At 42.4% G+C, this 22,143-nt stretch overlaps 1 protein-coding gene across 1 annotated transcript; it reads right to left on the reverse strand.

The window, feature by feature from the left end:
* Positions 1–2,059: 2,059 nt before the first annotated feature.
* Positions 2,060–11,533, reverse strand: GEM (GTP binding protein overexpressed in skeletal muscle). Its single transcript, XM_024201604.2, has 5 exons — positions 11,433–11,533; positions 9,199–9,538; positions 5,593–5,669; positions 4,877–5,081; positions 2,060–3,238 (listed from the first exon to the last, which is right to left on the reverse strand). The coding sequence occupies exons 2-5, from the start codon at positions 9,527–9,529 to the stop codon at positions 2,961–2,963; spliced, it is 891 nt and encodes a 296-aa protein (XP_024057372.1). The 5' UTR covers positions 9,530–9,538; positions 11,433–11,533; the 3' UTR covers positions 2,060–2,960.
* Positions 11,534–22,143: the final 10,610 nt, after the last annotated feature.

A 22,143-nucleotide genomic window follows, 5' to 3' on the forward strand; every position in this document is an offset into this window, starting at 1 on the left:
TTGGCTTCCACTCCTAACACCTCTGTTTGGAATACTAGGACTAAGGACTGTATAGATTCAAAGCCTGTTTGATTTGGAGTTATAAAGTACTGTGGCTTGACTGAAATGGAACAGGCCAAGGAATTCTCCCCCCCACTCCCTCTGCAATTTGAGGACATTAATTCAATGAAACTTATATGGTAGAAGAAAATAATTTATGGCTAAAAAGTTTTGCCCACTTCTTTCTGCTACAAGTTTTGAATGGTACCAGGCTCTGTTAGTACAGTAGCTCTAAACTATGATGTTGTAATGAATACTGCTGTCTGGACTGCTTTAGATTGACAAAATACTAAAGTACTGCCTAAGAAGGAGTACTGCGGAAAGGGATCTGGGGGTCATAGTGGACCACAAGCTAAATGTGAGTCAACAGTATAACACTGTTGCAAAAAAAGTGAACATCATTCTGGGAAGTATTAGCAGGACTGTTGTAAGCAAGACACAGGAAGTAATTCTTCCGCTCTACTCCACACTGATTAGGCCTCAACTGAAGTATTGTGTCCAGTTCTAGGTGCCACATTTCAGGAAAGATGTGGACAAATTGGAGAAAGTCCAGAGAAGAGCAACAAAAATGATTAAAGGTCTAGAAAACATGACCTATGAAGGAAGATTGAAAAAAATGGGTTTGTTTAGTCTGGAAAAGAGAAGACTGAGAGGGGACATGATAACAGTTTTCAAGTACATAAAATGTTGTTACAAGGAGGAGAGAGAAAAATTGTTCTTCTTAACTTCTGAGGATAGGACAAGAAGCAATGGGCTTAAATTGCAGCAAGGGAGGTTTAGGTTGGACTTTAGGAAAAACTTCCTGTCAGGGTGGTTAAGCACTGGAATAAATTGCCTAGGGAGGTTGTGGAATCTCCATCATTGGAGATTTTTAACAGCAGGTTAGACAAACACCTGTCAGGGATAGTCTAGAAGATAATATTTAGTCCTGCCAAGAGTGCAGGGGACTGGACTAGATGACCTCTCGAGGTTCCTTCTGGTCCTATGATTCTATGATTAAATTGTGTCCAGGCCATGCAAAGAACATTCATTTCAAAATTACACTTTCCTTTGAATTCATAGAATCACATGGTGCTCTTGTCACTGTTGTGTTCCAAATACCGAATTATATTATTTCAGGCAAATTGCTAGGCAATGTACTCTAGAGCAGAAGTACTATATTCCTTGGGAAATATGAATTCTGCACAGTTGTTTGCTCACTCCTTGATGGGCAGTACTAAACCTGGAGGCCGTGTACATCCACTCTGTATCCCCCCGCCCAGTCAACTTTTCATCCTGCCTAGTTTGTCAGTATAGGTGGTGTTGTTCAAACACTCAGCAAGCTGACTCCAGTCAGAGCTGAGTCAGGCCTTTTGTAAACAAATCCTGTACAGCACAAGATGTGGAGTTCACTTCTGTGTGTCTGTCTATCTAGGTAATTATATTGTACCCGTCTTTGTTGTGCCTGAGCTACTAGGGTGGCCATTTGGCCCATCATAGTTACCAGTTTGCATGTTAGAACTGCTGCACATCTGTCCTGACCTTGGAGTTATGCACCCAAAGTCCCTGAATATCCCAATCCAGAGTGGGTCTCTGTGTTAACAACACCCTTGTTTCAAATACTACTTTAGGAATGGGACACTGGACTGAGATTTTCCCACTCTACCACCCAGTGACATGCTTTGTGACCTTGAGCAAGGTATTTTACTTCTCTGCCTCTGTTTCCCCGTCTGTAAAATGGGAATAATGATGCTTATCTTTCTTTGTAGAATGCTTTGAGATCTATGAACAAAATATACTCTATAAGAATGAACTATTATTATCTTTATCACCATAGTGCCACTCTGGGTATAAGGACTATTGTGCATTAAGAACATTTTGCTTTGCTAAATTGCTAAATAGTCTGTAATCAGCAATACCTGTTAGGTATCTTCAGTGTACACACACACACACACACAAGAAGCTTTCCAAACAATCAAAATCTTTTCTTTAACTTCCAATAAAATCTTTGAGATTTCATGGTGGGACTCAAAGGCAGTCAAATATTTTGTTTGTTTTATTACAAGGCATGTAAATAAAAACTTGCATAATCTGAAAAAGATATTAGCTAGAAAACAGTATTAAAGTGTTTTTCCTTGAGAAACCTGACAATAAATACATTTTCACCCCCAATACTAAAAATGCTTATTGCTTTGCAATGAAATAAATACAGCACAGCTCCTTCATACACAAGTCTGGGTACAAATGTCCATGTGGTTTCTTATAAAAGATCAGGTGGTTTTACAATTTGGCATCTCTCACGTGAAGCATTTTGAATTTTCAGCTGATTTTTGTTGTTGTTGTTGACAGTCCCACAGTATGAAAATCAGAGGGGAAATATCGTTTGGCTAGAAGTATTTTTTCCATTAAAATATTACTTTTTCAAAAGTAAGAGATGTGTATGTTCATGGGGGTTACCCCTGGAAACAAGACAGTGTCTCAGTGACTATTCTAGAGAAATGCAGATTTTGGGTGCTTAAGAAAATCAAACCAACTATTTGGCAAAGGATCAGTTCCCAGTGAGTTCATCATTTCTCTACACATTTTCCCAAAAATAATAATGAGAAGGTGCAATTCATTCGCCAGATCATGAGTGTTTAGGTTCTTACACTATTATCCAAAGGCAACAAGAGAAACAAGAAGTAAATTTAAAAACACACCCTGCTTAACTTTAGGATGTTAGAGAAAGCTTTTTAAAAAACTACTGACAAAAATATTAAGAAAGGCTTTTGTTTTCCATGCATTGTGCTGTGCTTATTGCCAGCACATTTTGTCACCATCACAACTGTGAATCCAAGTCAAAAATGTTTTTCTTGTAGTCCAATCTAATATAGATTGATTATTGTTCACATTGTAGTTAAATAATGTCCACAGAAGAGAACATCTGTCATAGTCCAACCTTCTTAAAGTACTGATAGGTCGTGGCAAGACTTGGACTTAAGTTTGAAGGCCATATTCTTGTTGTTCTTGGCAACTATTTTGCCCCAGAACCGCCTGGCTTTCTTAGGAATGCTCTCTCTCCTCTTCTGATATGCCAGCCTCCTCTCGTTCTTTTCCTTGCTGTCCCTTCTTAGCCGGACTTGCCGCACAATTCCTTCAAACAGTTCCTTCACGTTGTGCTGGACAGCTGCGGAGGTCTCGATGAACTTACAGTCAAACACAACAGCACAAGCTCGGCCCTCTGTAAAATGGTAAGGGATCTATGTCAGTGGGCATAGCGTTCAGATAGTGCACGTTCCCTAGGCAAAATGGAGAAGGGCAAAGCCATGCACAGTACAGAATGTGAGCTATCTGTACATGCCATAACTAGAGTCACTTGTACTTCACGGAAATCTCAGTGACTCACGTTCAGAGGCAATGAGGTTACCATTATTGAGAGCAATATATTGCTTGATCCATTTACAGCCATATTTTCAAAATACAACTTTTAAGATTGCAGGCATAATTTTGCATATGCCAAAACTCAGATCTCTACATGCACACTTCGGGTACGTCTACACTGCAATAGAAACCCTCAGCCCTGGGTCTCAGAGCCCAGGTCAGCTGACTCAGGCTCACAGGGCTTGGGCTGTATAGGTATAAAATTGCTGTATAGACTTTCAGGCTTGGGATGGAGCTTAAACCCTCCCCCTTGCCCAGGCTCCCCCAAGCCCTAACATCACATTGCAATTTTATAGCCCTGCAGCCTGAGCCTCATTTAGCTGACCCAGGCCAGCCATGGCTGTGCCATGGGTCTTTTATTGCAGTGTAGACATACCCTGAATGGGTAAGTTCCTACCTACCTGATTTGTATGTGTAAATATAGGCCTGATTCTACCCTCATTGAAGTCAATGGTAAAACTTGCAACTAACATCAAAAGGAGTAGGACTGGGCCCACAGATTGCATACACAAATTGTAGTCTTTGAACAGCAAAAACTTTAGGGTGAACAGCAACATGTGCAAAAAATTAAGTATTAGCTAAATTATGCCCATAAATTTAGAAGCCACTTTGAAATTGTGGCCCTTATTTTTTATATTTGAACCTAAACTAACTCTAATTATCTTCTTCTTCTAAATGGATACCAGCATGCTCTGATACTCCCCTCCCTCTCCAAACACATCAGGTGGTTGACTCATGGAGTGCTTAAAATGAAACCCAGCTTCCTGCCTTCACTCCAGGCAAAATGCCTTTAACAGCCAGCAGTAGGAAGAATGTGAAAATAAAAATAAGAAGCCTAGTAATACTACTGAGCCCTTGTGCTCTACTGCTATACGTCTCCCAGTGAGAAGTTTTCATGTATGGCCATTGTGACAGGGGCCAGAATGCAGGGTAAAGTCCAGATCAGCTTTCCCTTCCCCTTGCATGGGGACCTGGGAAAAGGTCTATCGGAGGGGCTTCTTGGAAGACAGAGGAGAGGATGAATACCTTTGGAAAGGTCAAGCTCTACAGTCAATAGTCATGGGACTGAGTTGAAACCTAAGCTGGGGGGAGTTTCTCATCCGTTTCAGGTTAATACTATTTTATTGTGTTGTTGTAGACACTGCGCATCCGACACTCACGGATAAGTTTCCAAGAAGAGACTTAGCTGACCAAAGACTCGATCCATCTCCCATTAAAGTCAACGGGAGTCTTTTAATTCACATTTATGGGAGCTGAATCGGGCCCTTAAACTTGGGATTTTGGGGTTGAGGTTTTTTGTTTGTTTTTTGCTATTGAACCATTCCACCCATTCTCAGCCATAGAGTACTCCTGACATCAGTGGGAATTCTGCAAGCAGATCTAGGCCAGTACATGGCTCTTAAAGTTATAAAGTGGTTGTCATGGTAATTTTCCATACCTGACACAGAGACTTCACGGCACCTGACGAGATCGCTTTTGTTGCCCACTAAAATAATGGGAATATCTTCTGTCTGGCGTGCCCTGCGGAGCTGTATTCTTAGTTCAGAGGCTTTCTCAAAGCTCGCTCGGTCTGTGATGGAGTAGACAATCAAGTATGCATCTCCTACTTGCATGCAGTGATCTTGGATCCATTCTTCTTCACTCTGATAAAATAAAATAGATACCGCCAGCATTAGCAAAAGCCTGGCTTTCTTAACTGAAAGCCCAACTGAGTGTTTACAGAAAAAATGTAATATTACGCAACCCAAATTCAACCATGGTGTAACTTTGCTGGGTATGGTTCTGATCACAGTTACACCAGTATCAAACCAAAGGAACATGGATATACACCAGCACAAATCTGGGCCAAAATTGGCCAATAGACTTCATTAACTTGTGCTTGCTTATGCCCAGGTCAAATTTAGCTCTGATCATGTTTCCAGCATTTTTGTTTTTAATAATAAATCAGACAAAGAAATTTCTTTACCATTTTCAAACTTACATGGAGGAGCTTGGACATTTTTAAAGACCCCATGCTTTCACTGACTATAGAATTATGGATAACACCTCTTTACTTGTTCAACAAATGCATGTTCCTAGCAGAACTATAGTATTACTGCTCATTCATACTTAATTTCCCTTGGGCACTTGAATAGAATGAATGGAATGGAATACCTTATTTTCCCACATGTCAAGCAGTATAATGGTTGCGCTTTCACCATCTACCATCAAGGTCCGTTCATATGTATCTTCTAGAATAAAAAACCAAAGTGTTAGCAATACATCCCTTCCTGTTGTTATATATGTAGCAATAAAGAAAAATAGCCATAAACATATGATTTGTTCCAAGTTGAATTCAGTGAACCCAATTCACTGTTGGTACGAGTCCATTGATTTCAGTGGAGTTGTATCCATTTCCACGAGCAGTGCATGTGGCCCTATGTCTCTTTACTGTTTTTTTCTTAGTTTTCATGGTAAATGAACGAGACTGAAAGATTTTGCAACTAGTTTCATTATTTTGGCTGAAACCTTTTTATCCTATGTGGGGCTGGGGCTGGGGCAGGGGTAGGGTTGGGGGAGGGGGAAGAGGAATATAACCAGTGAAAGAAATAAATCAAATGCTGAACATTTGACCCCCTGGGAGCAGCTGACAGACGTACAGACTCCAGCAAGGCTTAGTAATGGAAAATATTTGTTTTCACTCTAGCAGGGACCCTTTCCGGGTGAACTCCGAGCAGTTCAGCCATCAAGCAGCCCTAGCAACGGGCAGCGGTGTGTGAGGCAAAGGTTGTTGGGCTCTATAAATCTATAATAGATGCTGCTATTGCAGTACAGATCTCTGAACTGTCCCTAATTCCCCTGGCTTTATTATGTCCCATATTAGTGCTTCTCACTGAATGGTCACCTATGAACATTAAAGAGGTGATGAAGCATTTCACGGCAGTTTGGTAGGATGTGACAGAACCTGCCTAACCCTGGATAAGAACCTGCAACATTCATATCTGGATTTCAAACCGCACCCAGTTCAGAGGTATTTAGATCTGAGGTCAGCGCCAAGCCATTATAGAGATCAAGGGCCACTGTGAAATTTGGATTCCATTCCCCGTCACTTTCACTCCCTTGAAGTTTGTGGTGTTTGAATGCATGTTTTTGGTTTGGGCCCATCTCTAGTCTTGTGTAACTGCTAGCATAATAAAATCCAGTGTTAGGGCAGACAGCTTCTAAACTGCTTACATTCATCACCATGCTGTTCAGAGCACCTATCCAAACCACTCTGATGGAGGATATTGCTGTATTTTAAATAAAGGCTCTTCCCTCATAAACTCCGACTGTGCTTTTGTGAAGTGATCTTTCCCCAAGTCCTAATCTTGGACTCTCTTGGAAGCCAGAAAACAGTGAGTCCATGGAGTAGAATGAGCCAAGGGGCACTAAAGAATAGCCAAATGTTTTTTTTTTAAATCAGTTCCGCCACAGAAACTTTAAAATGGGAAACTCTTTGTAAACAAAAGGACACTGGGCTGACACAGCTACCACCTGGGGGTGGATGGGCCTAAAAGGAGGAAAGCAAAAGGAAAACACTAACCAACAGGAGCAATTTCACTTCTAGCCCCATTAGGTTCTCCCTTGTGCTTGTGCCTCAGATTAATCCTGGGCAAACGTCTGAGTCCAGCAGAGCTGAACAGAGTGCAGGCTGTAGGAGACATAAAGCTCACCTTCACACTCCCCCTCATCTTGGGGCTGCTCTGTGGAGGACTGATCCTCTGGAGTAAGTTTAGAGCAGCTTGAAGGCTGCTCTACCTTGCCCTGGCTTCTGGCAGCTCCCAGTGTTTGGAACAACGGCATAGGAACATCCCACCCATATGCCCTACATCAGCAGCAGGGAGATAGCACAACATAGGCACTGCTACACTGATTCTACACTAACTGGAGGCTCCCTTTGACCTGGGGTGATCCTCTGAATTCTGGTTACCCCTGCTGTAAGTACACATGCTGCCCACAGTGCAGCACAAAGCACCAACACCCAACAGAAGATCAGGTCCATCATATACCATAAAGCAGCTGTGCAAAATTCCACTTCCTTGGGGCAAGTAACATTTTTCAGATAAGTAAAATATTATCATTGGTTTGGGGATTATTTTCCCCCCATCCTCATAACTGTGAAGGTGGGTGACTAGACGTGGTGCCTGGGCTAGTAGATTTTCAGGGCAGTTTTGCAAGTCTGCAAGAAAGAAGAGTGGAAGTGACCATAAGCTTGTACTATGCTGTACTCTGTGTGCTGCTGGAGTGCAGGCTAGATAGCTGCTAGAAGGCCCATCCCGTGCAAATGAGGTCCTGCATGATTACAGGACTACTCAGTGGAAGATGAAAACAAAACACACCTGATTGGCTGATCCGTGTCCTGTGCATCAAAGGGGTCCTCAAGTTCCCCTCAGGCCCCCAAGACTTATATTTCCAGCTTGTGGTCATGCACAAGCAGGATTTGGACCCAGTATTTTTCATTCTGGACCATGTTAAGTGGTAAATCGTTCCTAGCCCGGCACAGAAAGGGAGAAGAACACAAGGTGCCTTCCCTTCTGGCCTCCACTGAACCATTGCATAGGAGCCAGACACATTCATGTTCCTGGTGCTCCTTGAACACAAAGACTGCTCTGGTGCTGCCTGTTTGCTAGGCATCCCAAAGAGGCAGGGCGACAAGGAGTAGTGGAGGGATGGGGCCATCTGCGCTGGTCAGTGAAACTGAGCCAGCCAGAGTGGGAGCAACCCCTGCCCTTTCTCCAAAGCGTGGCCGTATCCACATCTTCAGAGCCGCAGGACCTCCTGCTACAGCACAGCTCCTCCCCAACGGTCTCCCGCACACAAAACACGGCCCATGGCTCAATGCCACTGTTTAGCCTTAATTGAGCCTTGGGAATAACGAAAATACGAGTCCCCTCGCTCTAAAGCAGAGGAGCATAGTAAAAGAAAGATGCCTAGCAAAGAGCTGCAGACCATGTCAGCCTCCTCTTTTCCCCAAATTAATTGGGGAGCAGGATTTTTTCCTCACTACTGAGGCACCGTTATCTGCTCTTCCCTTGTGGGAAGTGGGGGATCCGTGCCATGCAGGTGATATGAAATGCTGATGAGAAGAACCCAAATAGCTTATATTGAGGCAATTTATTTGCACACAAATTTGGTGAGATTACTTAATGACCAGCAAGTATCTTGTTGGTACCTGTAAAGCAGGGCAGGGATTTTTATTTTTCTACCCTTATCTCTTGCTGATATGTAACTCTTAACAGTTTCTTTAAAACCCAAATGATTTTAGGCACTGATTTCTCATAGCATCACAAGGCTGGCAGTGCAGTTTACAGGCCAGGCTAGTACCTCACACCAGGTAAAGCAGGAGTTGATCCACTGAAGCTTGTAGTTACACCAGGGTGAAACTGGTATAAGATCTGATTCAGGCCTTCTATGTAATGTATTTACAGCACAGTCAAGAATTAATCAGATTCCAACTGCCCTTTTTACAAAGAAAGTGCTCAGAAGCTGTATTGTTCTCCTTTGTCTGTATTTCAGCTGATTTAGACCTTTGTCAGTGAGTGTCTTTTTTCATAGCCCCTGATTTTTGAGACAGATGCATGTGCTGGAATCAGCTTTGAAAATAAGGGCCAAGTGTGCATTACCTCAGTTTCAGGCACTCCAGATTAAATGACCTCACTAATTTTCTGTGTCTTATTGCTGATGACTATTGACAAGAACGGTTTTAAGTAAACATAAGCAATGCAGAATGTAATGACCTACCTCCTAGCACATCACAGTCACTGTCCATGCTGTCATGTACGCCTGCAAAGATATTGGCCAGGGTAGATTTCCCCACTCCATGCTCCCCAATCATTACCACCCGGTAGTAGGTATTTCCGGACTCGGAGGAAATGACTGAATCGGAAGACTCTGATGACCAACTCCTTCGGTAATAATCATCGGGGTTCATAGTGTATCTCTTGCGCACGTTGTACTCATGGGGGGTTTTGTGGACGGTCAGGTGCCTTCCATCGGCAGGGATGCTCCAGCGTTGCTGCTGTGCGTGCAGTGCGCTGCTGCTGTGACGCATGGTGACGTTATTCAAAGTCATGGTTTTTCCCTAGGAAAAAATAGTGAAGTCGCAAACGTTACACACCAGGAATTTGAAATGAGCTCCATTTTTAAAAAAAAACATTGATAAGGTATATCCTTTGCATCTGCAAATGCCTAGTGCACAGACAAAAGAAGAATTAGAACCTGCCTCTTTCATTTGCCTCTAACATTTCTAATTAGCAAACCATAGTCATGGCTTTAGGATTCAGGTTGAAATCAGCATTACATACTAAGCCCTATCTTTGTCTCCCCCTAGTTGTGCATATTAGGCACAGCCCTGCATTGGGGATGGTGCGGAGCTGAAGTGCCCCAAAGGGAGCAGTAGGAGGCAGAATGCCTTTCATAGCAACCCATCACATGGGGGACCATGCGCACTGCTGTGTCCTTTCAGAGAGGGCATAATCCCCCGTGTGCTGGTCCCTGCCCATTCTGGGGCACTGTGCACCTCTAGGGGGGTGCAGAGGGAGAAATACAGAGACTGCGATTGTGGCTGTCCCTTACACAGACCATGCAATGGATTGAAGGTTCTTTGCACCCTCTCCCATCACTGCATACCCATGTAAAGTCCAGCGGAATCTGCCGGGGGGTTGTTAAACAAGAAATTGTTCTTTGCCTGCAAAGTATCATGCTTAGTCTCAACTGACAGTTGAATCTGTTGTGAGAACAACAAACATTATGCTCTGCACATTTAGATAATTTCCTCTGGTGGAAAAAGAACCACATCAACAAGTCTTACTATAATGGGCTTGATTTTGCACTCAGTTATACCAGTGTAAAAAAAAGGAGCAACTCCATTGCACACAATGGAATTAAGCTGGTATCAAACGGGTATAAGAGAGAGCAGAATGAGGTCTGATGGGATCCCAGAGTATGTACCTGATCGCACCACTAGAGGAGATATCACTGGGAGAAAATAGCTCATAAATTTACAGTTTTGAAATCAACAAATGAATTGGCTGAGGAGCAGCTAGTCAGGTTAGCTCCTCTTGTCTAAACATGGCTTTTAATTACATTTAGCTTTTGAATGTATTTTGCCTTGGTTGGAGGCAGAATGTTGTGATGTCATTCCTAGTGGTCCACAGCTACCATTTTTAGGAAAGTTACTTTGATGCTCTCCAGTTCCCAAGGTGACAGTTATTTATACATTTTGCTTTTTTAGGCTTCAGTCTGATGGCTCTCAGTTCTCTTCTGCATATTAACAAAGAGATCATCTGCTATTAAAACATCCGGGGCCACTTTCAAACTTTATTCCTCTTTTGTGTTTGCAAAAAGTGTAGCATCTCATCAAATCGCACACTAGCAATTATTTTTTCTAACTCAAGCAACCCTTGAAAACTTTTTAGAGCAGATACAGAGCAGGTCATAAAACAAATGTGCTGAAAAACAGCAAACTGTACCTATAATTTGAATATCAGCCTTCACCAAGCATATTGCCCCTTTTCTACAACTTGTGACCTATGCCATTTTCTATCTGTAATTACAGCATTTGTTGCAAAATCAGTTCATCTGTATTCCATACAGTCACATAAACTTTTGCCAGCAAGAAATGTTTTTAACTGGAGACCAGGCACCAAACAAACACTGCTTCACAAACAAAATTAAATATTTTAACTTTCAAGCATATATTTTTCTGTCATTTCCCTGTCAAAAAGACAGAATGAGAAATGTTAACTTTGATTTGGCTAAATAATAAACAGTCTACATTAGTAGTGCTTCCTTAAGAGATTTCCACAGTTTAATAAACTAAACAAGACAATGTCTTATAACTTACTGTAGTGCATTCAATTCCAAATTCAAACTATATTTCACATTACATATTTCATTTATCTACTTAGTTCTATCATTTCTCTTCACTAAAGTAATACATTCAAACTAATACTTTTCAGCCAGCACCACCTTACTTTTCACAGTCTCTTCCACCAGTCAGCTCCTTTGGTCTTATTGTCTATTTCTTGCAGTGGAGTGTGATATATTGAACTGGTCTGCTGGAGTAAATCCTCTCCTGTTCAGTGGCTGCCTCTCTAATTCTTTCTCAGCAAACGTGGTTTATATTAGTCCATCTGATCAGAGACAGGGCTTTTCCGTTACGTCATTGGCCTGTTCACACAACAGCCAGCCCCCAGCTGGGAGGAAGCAGGCATGCAGAAGAGCAAAAACTTACAGACAGTAACACTAATGAAATCACTTACTTGAAGTCATATGATTTTTTTCTTCATTAATAATGCCAGTAAACCTTTTGTCTTCTTACAAAGTGGAAAAATACAAAAAATTCTCATCACAAGTCTCTTTCAGCTTTACACTCAAGTGCTCTTGAAATCAGTGATGTCTAAAGAATTGCTTGTGCTTTTCTAATGTCCCAAGTGCTACAAATATATTTCATTATCTAACTACAAAATGGAAGGGACTCCATCCTGGAATACCTCATCTCCTAAATGTAATCATAGATCAATAATTTGTAAATACCTGAAAATTAGGGATGTTGTCCTATTTTTCAGTATAAGAATGACTAATACAAAAGATCCCATTTTTCATTTTCTTTAAAATCTACAAGTCACTGAACAGTTTGCTCAGACTCACTGCACTGCTTTTTGGATGCACAGATTCTTATTCACTGCAGTGTTACTCCAGTTTGATGCTAATGTAATTCCACTGGTATGAAAGGTGTTAAACTCGCATAAAATTGGAGTAGCACAATGCTGCATAGTTTTAGAAAAGCTGAAACTATATTGTACGTTTTACAAAAGAGGGGCTTGATCCTTAAATCTTTACTCTTTCAAGCCTCCTTAACTGCAAGGAGTTTTGCCAGAGAAAGCACTGCATTATCACACTCCTAGCCTGATACTTTTAAGGCTAGATGGAAAATTTGTATTCATTCTACTGATAAAGAGTGGGGAGATTCCCTTACCAAAGTGTATAAGGTCTCCAGGTGTTACATAAAGTCATATAAATTTTTTACTAATAAAGCACTATAGAAATCTGAACAGATGAAGTTAATCCATTTCTGAACATGGACACAGATGTCTTTGTGGGCATGATTCACTGCTGTAAATCAGGAGTAACTCCGTTTCAGGTAATGACCTAGTAACATTGCTAAGAAAAGATGGAATTTACAAAACTCTTCAACAGAAACTTGTTAATTTTGTTTTTGGGCAGGGATTCTTTCCATGCTCATTCTCCAACATATGAAGACAAGAACATTCTCCAAAATAATATTCTCCTATAAAGTCAATGGGAGTCACTCAAACCTGGCAAGGGGAGAATTGGAGAAGAAGCAGAATATGTTCTTACTTTCACCTGCCCATGTCTCCGAATGCAAAACTGATTGCATGACAAACACTGAACTACCTCAGAACTCTGAGTACTAGCTAGCTTTTCTGCATGACTGAATCACCAGCCAGCCCTGTGTTTGCAATATTGGGATTAAGCGTCAATGAGCAGCATGCACCATAAGAAACAGCCTTTTATTTGGTCTACTGGCCATATGGAACTGCTATGGATACTGGACCGTACAGCACTGCAAAGTCCTATCATGCAGAATTGACTATTCTCTTGGTGGAGGGACAACTGTGTGCCCCACAGGCCGTGCTCAGAGGTGACTTTAGAGAAAGGGCACATGGTTCTTTGGCTGGCTATGCATTTGGCTTCACTTTTCATCTTGCTAGCAGTTGTGGAACTACCCAGAGGTCATGCAGCTGACAAGGTGCCTGAACTGCCCTGTTCTGTAGCGCATGTTCATTTGGCTCCTTTCTTATTGTAGTTTGTAGTTCTAAATGTGAAAACAATCTTTCTCCGCCACAGCAATGGAAAGGTTTATGGCCAGACTGATCAGGCAGAGTCTGAGGCGATGAAGGTTTCACTGGAAAATTGTAAATAGATAATACTGGAAAGCATAGACAGTAGCGCTGTATCTAGCAAATAAACCCAGAGTCAGACAAGCACTTAGAGATCATTAAGGTTCGTGTTAGACCCACTGTCTTCAATAATTCTTCATAATATTCAAGGGCCTTTTTAGGGTAGAAGAAGAAAACACAGCTCTGTAGTAACCACACAGAACATCTCTTCCATAAAACTGTCTGTAAGGACCACCCTGGCCTGGTATGTGGCGCTGGTATTTGTGAAACTTGCACGCACGTTTTTCCTTTTGTTTTTTTCTCTTAGGAGCCTATTTATCACTTTTTCTGACGTGACACTTAACCCCTTGGTTTCTCATTCTAGCCTAGATTCTGCCACCTTTATCCATGTGGAGTAGAACTTTATCTCTTGAGCAACCTCTGTGATGGCAGTAGAGCAATTCTGTGTGAGGAAGGGTGGCAGAATCTGGCCCTCTTTGTTTTTAATTGTGTGAAAGTAGGGAAAATGTGCCGCATTTTTATACTGCAGTTACATAGACAACAAAACAGGGAGCCAGAGGGATAACTAATTAAACATGCGAACCAAGTCTTTATTAATAAAGCTTATTACATCCTTGGATTTCCAAATACAATCCAATTGACTGTTGCAGGGCCAGGTGATCTTGAATAGTTTTGCCCTCTTACCCTCCTAGCAGGTCAACCGTTTTGCAACCAAAAGTCACTGAACAGCTAACTACTGTTTGAGAGGGGATCACATGCATGATCATGTTACTTAGATGACAGAAACCTTAGCACAAGGAACTGTTATACTTAGGGCCCTTCATTTTCAGTTTTTATTTTATTTAATTTTCCCTGGGAATTTATCAGTGTTTATTACCACCACAACAAAAACAGGTGAAAATCAGTGTAAAAGACTATTCATAATTTTTCTGGGTAAATATCGGGGTTTATGTTCGTGTACGGAAAGACAGGGACAAAAGTATTCAGTAGATTAATGCTTCGAATTCCGTTCCTCAATGTGGTTTGTTGCAGAACTAAAACAAAACTCAAAACACAATGCCACCTCTGAGTTTATCTCTAATCCCCAAAAACTTTTCATTTGAATTAACAGTTTACTGTTGTAGACTTAGAACTATTAGCCTATAAATATTTACATTTAATAATTGGGCCACACCATTTGCAGCACATACACTCAACTTCATTCTTTTCTCCTGTTCTTGTTTTTTAAAACTTTCGAATACTTCCTTGCATTCTGAAGCATATTCTGATACAGATTTTCATTTTCTTCACATTTTAGTGTGTCAACTCTTTAAACTGTTATCTGCTAACAGCTTGAAATGTGTACATGGTGGGCATGAGATTCATCAGTATGTTCACATGCGCATGCACTTCAGAGCTTGCCTGTTTGTTTATGGTGTATATCTTCTAGACTAATACATAGCCTTACTTCAACAAGCAGCTTTGCATATACACACAGATTAATGTATTATAATACATATATCTCATGCAACATATTGTATTTTCCTAATAAAACAAGTACTTTTTTATATATTTTAATGATACAAAAGTAGGGTAAAAAATCAGAAAAAAACTGAATAATACTTTTTGTAAAACCCGGGAATTTTTAGGTAAAAATCAGTTTAAACTGGAAATGAAGGGGTTTAGCTATACTGCAGCACATTTGATCAAAAAGAGCCCATAGCTGAGACATTTGAATTTAATGCAGCATTTGGGGTAGGAGTGCTCAGATATCACCATGCAGAACTGACTGGCCACACCTCCACCTAGGAGCCGGACAGGCCAGCCACTTCCAGGAGCAGCGCGGAGCCAGGGCAGGCAGGGAGCCTGCCTTAGTCCCACTGCACCACAGACCAGGAGCCGCCTGATGTAAGCACCGCCTGGATCATATGAGCTACCTTTTAGCAAATGCTGTGTATCCTTGGGCTTAGTTAATATATCTTAATACCTGGAGGATGGTACATCTCCTTTAACTTAAATACACCTATTCCTTTGTCAGTTGGTGCAGTCAGGTGCAATTGATTAGAGCAAAGTCCACTGTTCCCAAATAAAATACAGAAAAATGAACACGGACATAGTTTTTAAGGGCCTGAGTCTGCCTTTTGTTACATCCGTTTTGTGCCAGCATAATGGAGTAGAGAATCAGGCTAAATCCTGCCTGTCCCTAAAATGAGTTTGAAATGAGGCAGATGCTCAGAAGGTATCCTGCCATGCTATAGAAGAGCGCATTAGCACGTACTTCAGCCAACACAACTTGACCATAACACGGGAGGGAACTGGCATGTGTAGTACAAAATCTGTGAACACAAAGGCTGCCATCCACACAGCGACTGCACACCTACCCCAGTAATAGGGAATACATTCTTTGTGCAAAAAGAAGCAGTAAAAACATTCCACAGCATGCTGAGGGGCCTGGCGGGTGGCAGCCCGACCTGGGATAACATAGTGTCAGCGTATTCAGGATATGGCTCTAAGAGTCCATCTTTTACAAATCATACATGTGAGAAGTACAATGTGTTACCCTGGTTCTGTATTAATAGATGCAAGTCAGCACTGCAGGCCATGTGCCAACAAAAACAGAGAGAGAGGCCTTAAATAAAATGTGGGCAAGGGCTAGGTGATTATAATACTGTATACAGTCTGGGCAGAAATCCAGGCATCCTCTTTCCCGTACAAGGGGTGATCACAGCCAGTACTTTTTACAGGGGACATAGTTAATACAATGCCAATAGCTACAATACTCTTGGCGTCACTCCTGCTTTGTATCCCCAAGGGGTGTAGCAGCTTGAAAGGTGCAGCATGGAGAAGTGTTAGAGCAACCCATACACACAGAGGTTTTGGGACCCACTTTCATGCACAGGACTTTCATCTTTTCCTTTCTCCCTCGTCTTTCACAAAAATCTATTGATTTGTGAAAACAGACACTGAAGAAGAACAGAGGGGTTGTATGTAATAAAAATATTATCGTTACAACCTCTAAAGTAAAGTCAGTGCAGAGGATTTTCTAGGCTTATGATAACTTTTTCATCTGACACATCAATCGAAGGTATGTCTGAGAAAGTGGGTAGTATAGTATTGTCTCTCTTAGAGGTACTGAAATACAAGAGCCCAAGGAAGTTTCTGCGTTAACCATGATGTCTTGTACCTAGTAGTTAACGAATTATCTGTTGGAGGAGAGCAAGTTCCCCTATTAGATCAATTTTTCCCACTGACCCTTTTCTACTTGTAGGGGCTTCACATGAGAGGGGCTGTTCTTGTGAAGTTAATTGAAGTTGAGGGCACTGAGAACCTTACAGGATCAGGCCCAGAGCGAGGGTCATTTATAGACAGAGAAGAAAAAGTGTTTCAGCAGCTGCTCAAGCACTGTGTTTACTTGGAAATAGCGCATTTCTATACAAGCCCCTGTGAATGATGCATAGAGTTCATTTGAGGAAAATCTGCCTTTAAAGAGCAAGTTTAGCGAAATGGGCAAAAGCAAGTCTTGAATTCTTGACACTATCAAAGTAGCTACATGTCCTGTTTTTAGAACTCCAGCTTGTGTTGCTAGCAGTTCAAGCAATGGCCAGGGGATGGACCTAGAAACAAGGAGGAAAGAGATAACCCAAAGTCAGAAGCACATGGAGCATAATTTTTGAATGACATAAATCAGATCTGATTGTTGAGTCACTGCAAAACTCGGCTGTATGTAGTTTACAGCTTGGTTATTCAAACACTTCCTGGCATGTATCATTCAAGGGCAGGTATTATTTACACATACTATATTGTATAGCAGTAGTTCTCAAACTTTTGTACTGGTGACCCCTTTCACATAGCAAGCCTCTGAGTGTGACCCTCCCTTATAAATTAAAAACACTTTTTAATATATTTAACACCATTATAAATGCTGGAGGCAAAGTGGGGTTTAGGGTGGAGGCTGACAGCTCCCGACCCCCCCCCCATGTAATAACCTCCTGACCCCCTGAGGGTCCTGACCCCCAGTTTGAGAACCCCCATTGTATAGCAAGGTGAAAGTATCTTTTAATGAGTTTTAAACAACACTGTCATAATATAAACTAAGACCCAATGTGCCACATACATGGACTAAAGAAGAAGATGATAAACATCACTCTGAACAAATAGGAAAACTAGGGGGCAAAACATAATGTAGACATATCCCATTACACAAGGGACAGAAAATATTTTGACGTCCTAGTTACAAGCCCCACCCCTGTTTGACTTGTAACCTAAAACTACCCTATGAGTGAACACATCATACCTGCTAGGCAGTATGGTGCTGTTTCCAGACACTCCTTGGCTCTTAGTGGACAAGCTTATAGAATTGCGTGGCACAGCAGAAACTTGGTGCCAATTCTTTCCTCAGAGCTGCACTGGATATCTTCAAAATATCTATGAAATTAAAGGCCCGATTCTTGCTTCACGCTGGTGGAAATCAGCAGCAACCTTTGAAATCAATGAAAAACAAGGCTAAGTGAGAAAAAAAATCATATCCAAAGTGTTTAACGGGCTGACAGCAGTCACTTTTCTTAACTTATGGCTCACCAGTCCTGTGACTGCCTCGGTAACACAGGTCCATAGGGCCAATCTCTTGTAAATATGCAGTCAAAGAACCTAATTTGTAGTAATTTTGAGCAAAAACTCAATGTGCACGAGCAAATCAGATATTCAGTTTGGTACCGACAACCATGTATGTGTGCACATTTCTGATAGAGTACTTGAGTATTTGCATGACTAAGATAGGCATACACAAATGTACGCAAGAAATTGCACGTGGCTAACTTGGCTATGTCTGACCCTAGAGATGTCATGTTATTTCACTTTCTGTTGCCATTGTTCAAAGATGTAAGCCTCTTACAAGCAGATTTACTGATCTGAAGTGTGTCTGTGCTGAACCAAATGGTGGTAATAAATTCCAAATGTACTAACTGAAATACAATCCCAGCCCCTCCACTAGAAGCCCATTTAGTGCTGTGCTGCCAGTGGAGAGCAAAGGTCTCTGCCCCTCACTTCTGCTTCCAGGTGTCTCCCTGTAATTTCAGGCAGGGCAGTATCTGCAGAAATCTTGGCTGGGTGGCTCATACTTGGAATTTACTTTCTCTGTGTCTAGGGGAAGATGGGAGGAGGTGAGTAGGAGACGGACCTGGCAAAGATAGGAATTGGGATGGTGCGGGGGATAGAAGCAAGTTCTTCACCCACAGAAATACAGTGACTGACTTTGAGGGGGAGATTTCTGTGCAACCTGGGGGTTCCCTTCATGGGGGAATCCCAAGCAGCCACATTTAGCTGGCTTTCTGCCTGCTTTGTACTTCTGGAGCAGCACAAATCCAGCCTGTGATCTGCCCCCTTTTCTGTTCAGGTTATAAAGACCTTTTCTCTGTTTTTTACCATGTTTGCATTGCTGAATTAATATTTAAAATGTATGTTCAGAACAGTATAGAAAAGCTGTCAAGAAATTTCCCCACTATTTTCTTGTAGATTTCTACTGAGAACTACTTTTCATTGTGGAAGGAAACACATGGCCCAGAAACAGTCTTTTGAAAACTAAAGAGCCATGCTCTGAACAGGAATAAGTTAGAGCAGGGTACGTGTTACTAAGGTACTACTCCCCACTTCAGCTGCTCCATGCACTCTGCTTGGGGCCTCACTCCTCTCTCACCCAAGGCGTGCATCAGTAGCCTATTAATGTACGCTGTGATGTGGCTTTTTGCTACATTGTAACACCTCGGCTGTGTTAGCAATGTGGTATTAGTACCTCAGCTGTATTAGTAATATCAGGAAATCCTGACCGCCTGTGCTAAGGGGTTAATCTCATCCCTGGCTTTGCCTGGAAGCAATGAAAGGCACAGTGGACGTATATGTTTATGCTTTCTTAAAAGCCACTGATTAGAGAACTGCAGCTACAGCAGTTCTCTGAATCCTTAGATTACATGTTAGCAGGACCGGCTCCAGGGTTTTTGCCGCCCCAAGGGGCAGGGGAAAAAAAAAAGCCACGATCGCAATTGCAATCGGCGGCACTCCGGCTGCAGTTCCACCGCGCCGCTTTCTTTCTTTGGCGGGAATTCGGCAGCAGGTGCTTCCCTCCAAGAGGGACCCGCCGCCAAATTGCTGCCGAACAGCCCAACGTTCCGCCCCTTCCCCTTGGCCGCCCCAAACAGCTGCTTGCTGGGCTGGGGCCTGGAGCCGGCCCTGCATGTTAGAGAAGGAATATGCTGTTTTCATAAACTAAGCAATCTTAGGAAACTGACAATAAATAGCCATTGATTCTAAATGCAAGAAAGCAAGATATGATGCATTGTATAGTCAAAATCCCATGTACTATGGAATAGTATTAACTGCTAATTCCATTAGAAACAAGGAGGTTCCCAAATCACCAGGTAGTAACCTTTTGTTTACATCCCATCCAGAGTAATACTGTGGAGTCTGCCTTACTGGTTTAGTAGCAGCCTTTCCTTGATGCACTCAAATGTATGTCTACACTACCCGCCAGATCGGTGGGCAGCGATCGATCCTGCGGGGATCGATTTATCGCGTCTAGTCTAGACACGATAAATCAACCCCCGAGCACTCTCCCATCGACTCCTGTACTCCAATGCCATGAGAGGTGCAGGCAGAGTCGACGGGGGAGCAGCAACAATTGACTCACCATGGTGAAGACACCACGGTAAGTCGATCTAAGTACGTCGACTTCAGCTACGTTATTCACGTAGTTGAAGTTGCGTAACTTAGATCGATTTCCACCCCCCCACCAGTGTAGACCAGGGCGAAGTGAGTATACATCATTGCAAGTGAGGCAGCAAGAATCAAAAGCTTTTTTAATCTACCGAATCCCTTCCGATTTAAATGCACAAATTTTACTTACCATATTTCAGAGGCGACAAACTAATTTAGCGCAAGAATACGTAAGTACATTCTTGCGTCAGTTGAACAGAACATCTTGGGTTGCTAGCACATTACCAGTTTGAAAAAAAAAGTTTTTGCAGTGGGGTGAAGGAAACAGTGAGTTCAAAATTGAATTGGTAAATATTTGGTATTGCCATAAAATTTGTATGTTTAAAGGTTCAGGCAAACAAATGACCTGGGCATCAGACACAGTCTGTGGGGCAAGCTTGAGATCAGAACCGAGCGATTTCAGATTGTGAGAGTTGGTGCTTGTCACAGTGTTTTATATTTATATCCATGTGGCTTCAAGAGATCACAAGCATACTAAAGCTTGGTCAAAGCTTTAATTAAACACAGTGAGTCTGAAACGCCTTAGAGACAGAAATAACCTCTGTTAATACCTAGTGTTACCCAACTGCTGAACTAGGTTAAGGTACTGTTCAGCTTAGCTAGGTATGTCCCAATATATAAATAGGTTGTGTTTATGTTTAGCTAGGCAACAGGATTCCTACAAGGGCTAGTGTAGTACACAGAAGAGATATTGATAGACTACCCCAAGAAAATAGAATGAGACTCACTCTTATTAATGATTAAAAATACAGCCTAGTGACAACACCAAACCCGAGTACAAGAGTGTCATTAAAATCAGGATGTTTACGAGTCACAATGGTTAAAATTATTGTAGTATTTGGGGAATTCCCTATTCTAAGTATAGGAAATGCCACAAATACTGCGTGCAAGGTACCTCCGTGTAGTAAACATTAAGGGCTGAATTATGGCTAGCTCCGAAGAGGCACACTGGGGACTTAGAAGGTGCAGGTTTTGCTCCTTGCTCTCTCTCTCTCCATTTCAAGGTATTCACAGTGGTATTTGAGTGCTTGGTTTTCAATGCTCTGTACTGTCTCTGAGCCACCGTGGGTAAATCATTAACATCTGTAGGCCTCAGCTTGTAAACAGGGCCGTAGCAACAAAGAACGTGGCCCCCTCCGAACATATGTCCGGGCGGGGCCCCTTACAATGCAGAAACTGGAATGCGGTATTTATTTTGCCACTTTTAGGGGCCCCCTTCCTTGCGGGGCCCCCTCCGGTCGGAGGGTACGGAGGGCGCTCACTACGCCTCTGCTTGTAAAACAAGTATAACAATGCACTGCAATGTAAGCCCAGGGTTAGTGGGACTCAAGTCAGCAAACCCTGGGTTTGAGAGTCTACACTGATTGCTAACTCTATGTTAAGAATATTTTAACCCAGGCCTGAACTTGGGGCTCCAGCATCTACACTGCAGTACGCAGACCCAAGTCCAAACAACCATATCCCAGACTTCCTAGTACCCTCCCAAAATGCAGTGTGGGAAAACTTGACTGTCCATGCCCCCCCTCCCCCACATTACAGGAAGCTTGAACAGCCCACCAACACATCAGGCCAAGCCATCATCTTGGTCTGTGCTCTCCCAGCAACCAGAGCCAGCAACATGGAGGAATCATCATTTCAAGAACTTCTTTTGCTTGGGCTTTCACTCCGGTTTCAGGAAACAAGCAGAGCTTCCATGAGATGCTTGTGGGCAGTTCAGTGGCATTTTCTGACCCACTGAAGGCACCTGACAGCTAATGACAGAGCAAGGGGAGGAAGACCTGGGCATGGCAGACTCGAACTGGCTGAGGCTGCTCATGACACTCGGAACAGCCGCTGATGTCCCCTACGTAGACTGGCGTTCCTGGAGTAGGGAACCAAACACAGACTGGTGGGACCACATTGTCTTGCAGATCTGGGATGATACATGAAGAAAGCACTGCAGCTTGCCCCACCCCTGCAATGTAAAGACATATGCATGAAGGTGGCCATGCCAGCTGCTATAACCATTCATAGATTC

This window comes from Terrapene carolina, unplaced genomic scaffold, assembly GCF_002925995.2.
Source record: "Terrapene carolina triunguis isolate 2854851 unplaced genomic scaffold, T_m_triunguis-2.0 Scaffold58, whole genome shotgun sequence".
Classification (NCBI taxonomy): domain Eukaryota; kingdom Metazoa; phylum Chordata; order Testudines; family Emydidae; genus Terrapene; species Terrapene triunguis.

What these genes read in the sequence shown, in the direction of transcription:
- GEM (XM_024201604.2), bottom strand. Translation starts at nt 9,529, where the DNA reads ATGACTTTGAATAACGTCACCATGCGTCACAGCAGCAGCGCACTGCAC. An exon ending in TTGACATGTGGGAAAATAAG is followed by an intron (nt 5,082 to 5,592) that starts GTATTCCATTCC and finishes TTATTTTATCAG; the next exon opens with AGTGAAGAAGAATGGATCCA. An exon ending in CCGTGAAGTCTCTGTGTCAG is followed by an intron (nt 3,239 to 4,876) that starts GTATGGAAAATT and finishes ACCATTTTACAG; the next exon opens with AGGGCCGAGCTTGTGCTGTT.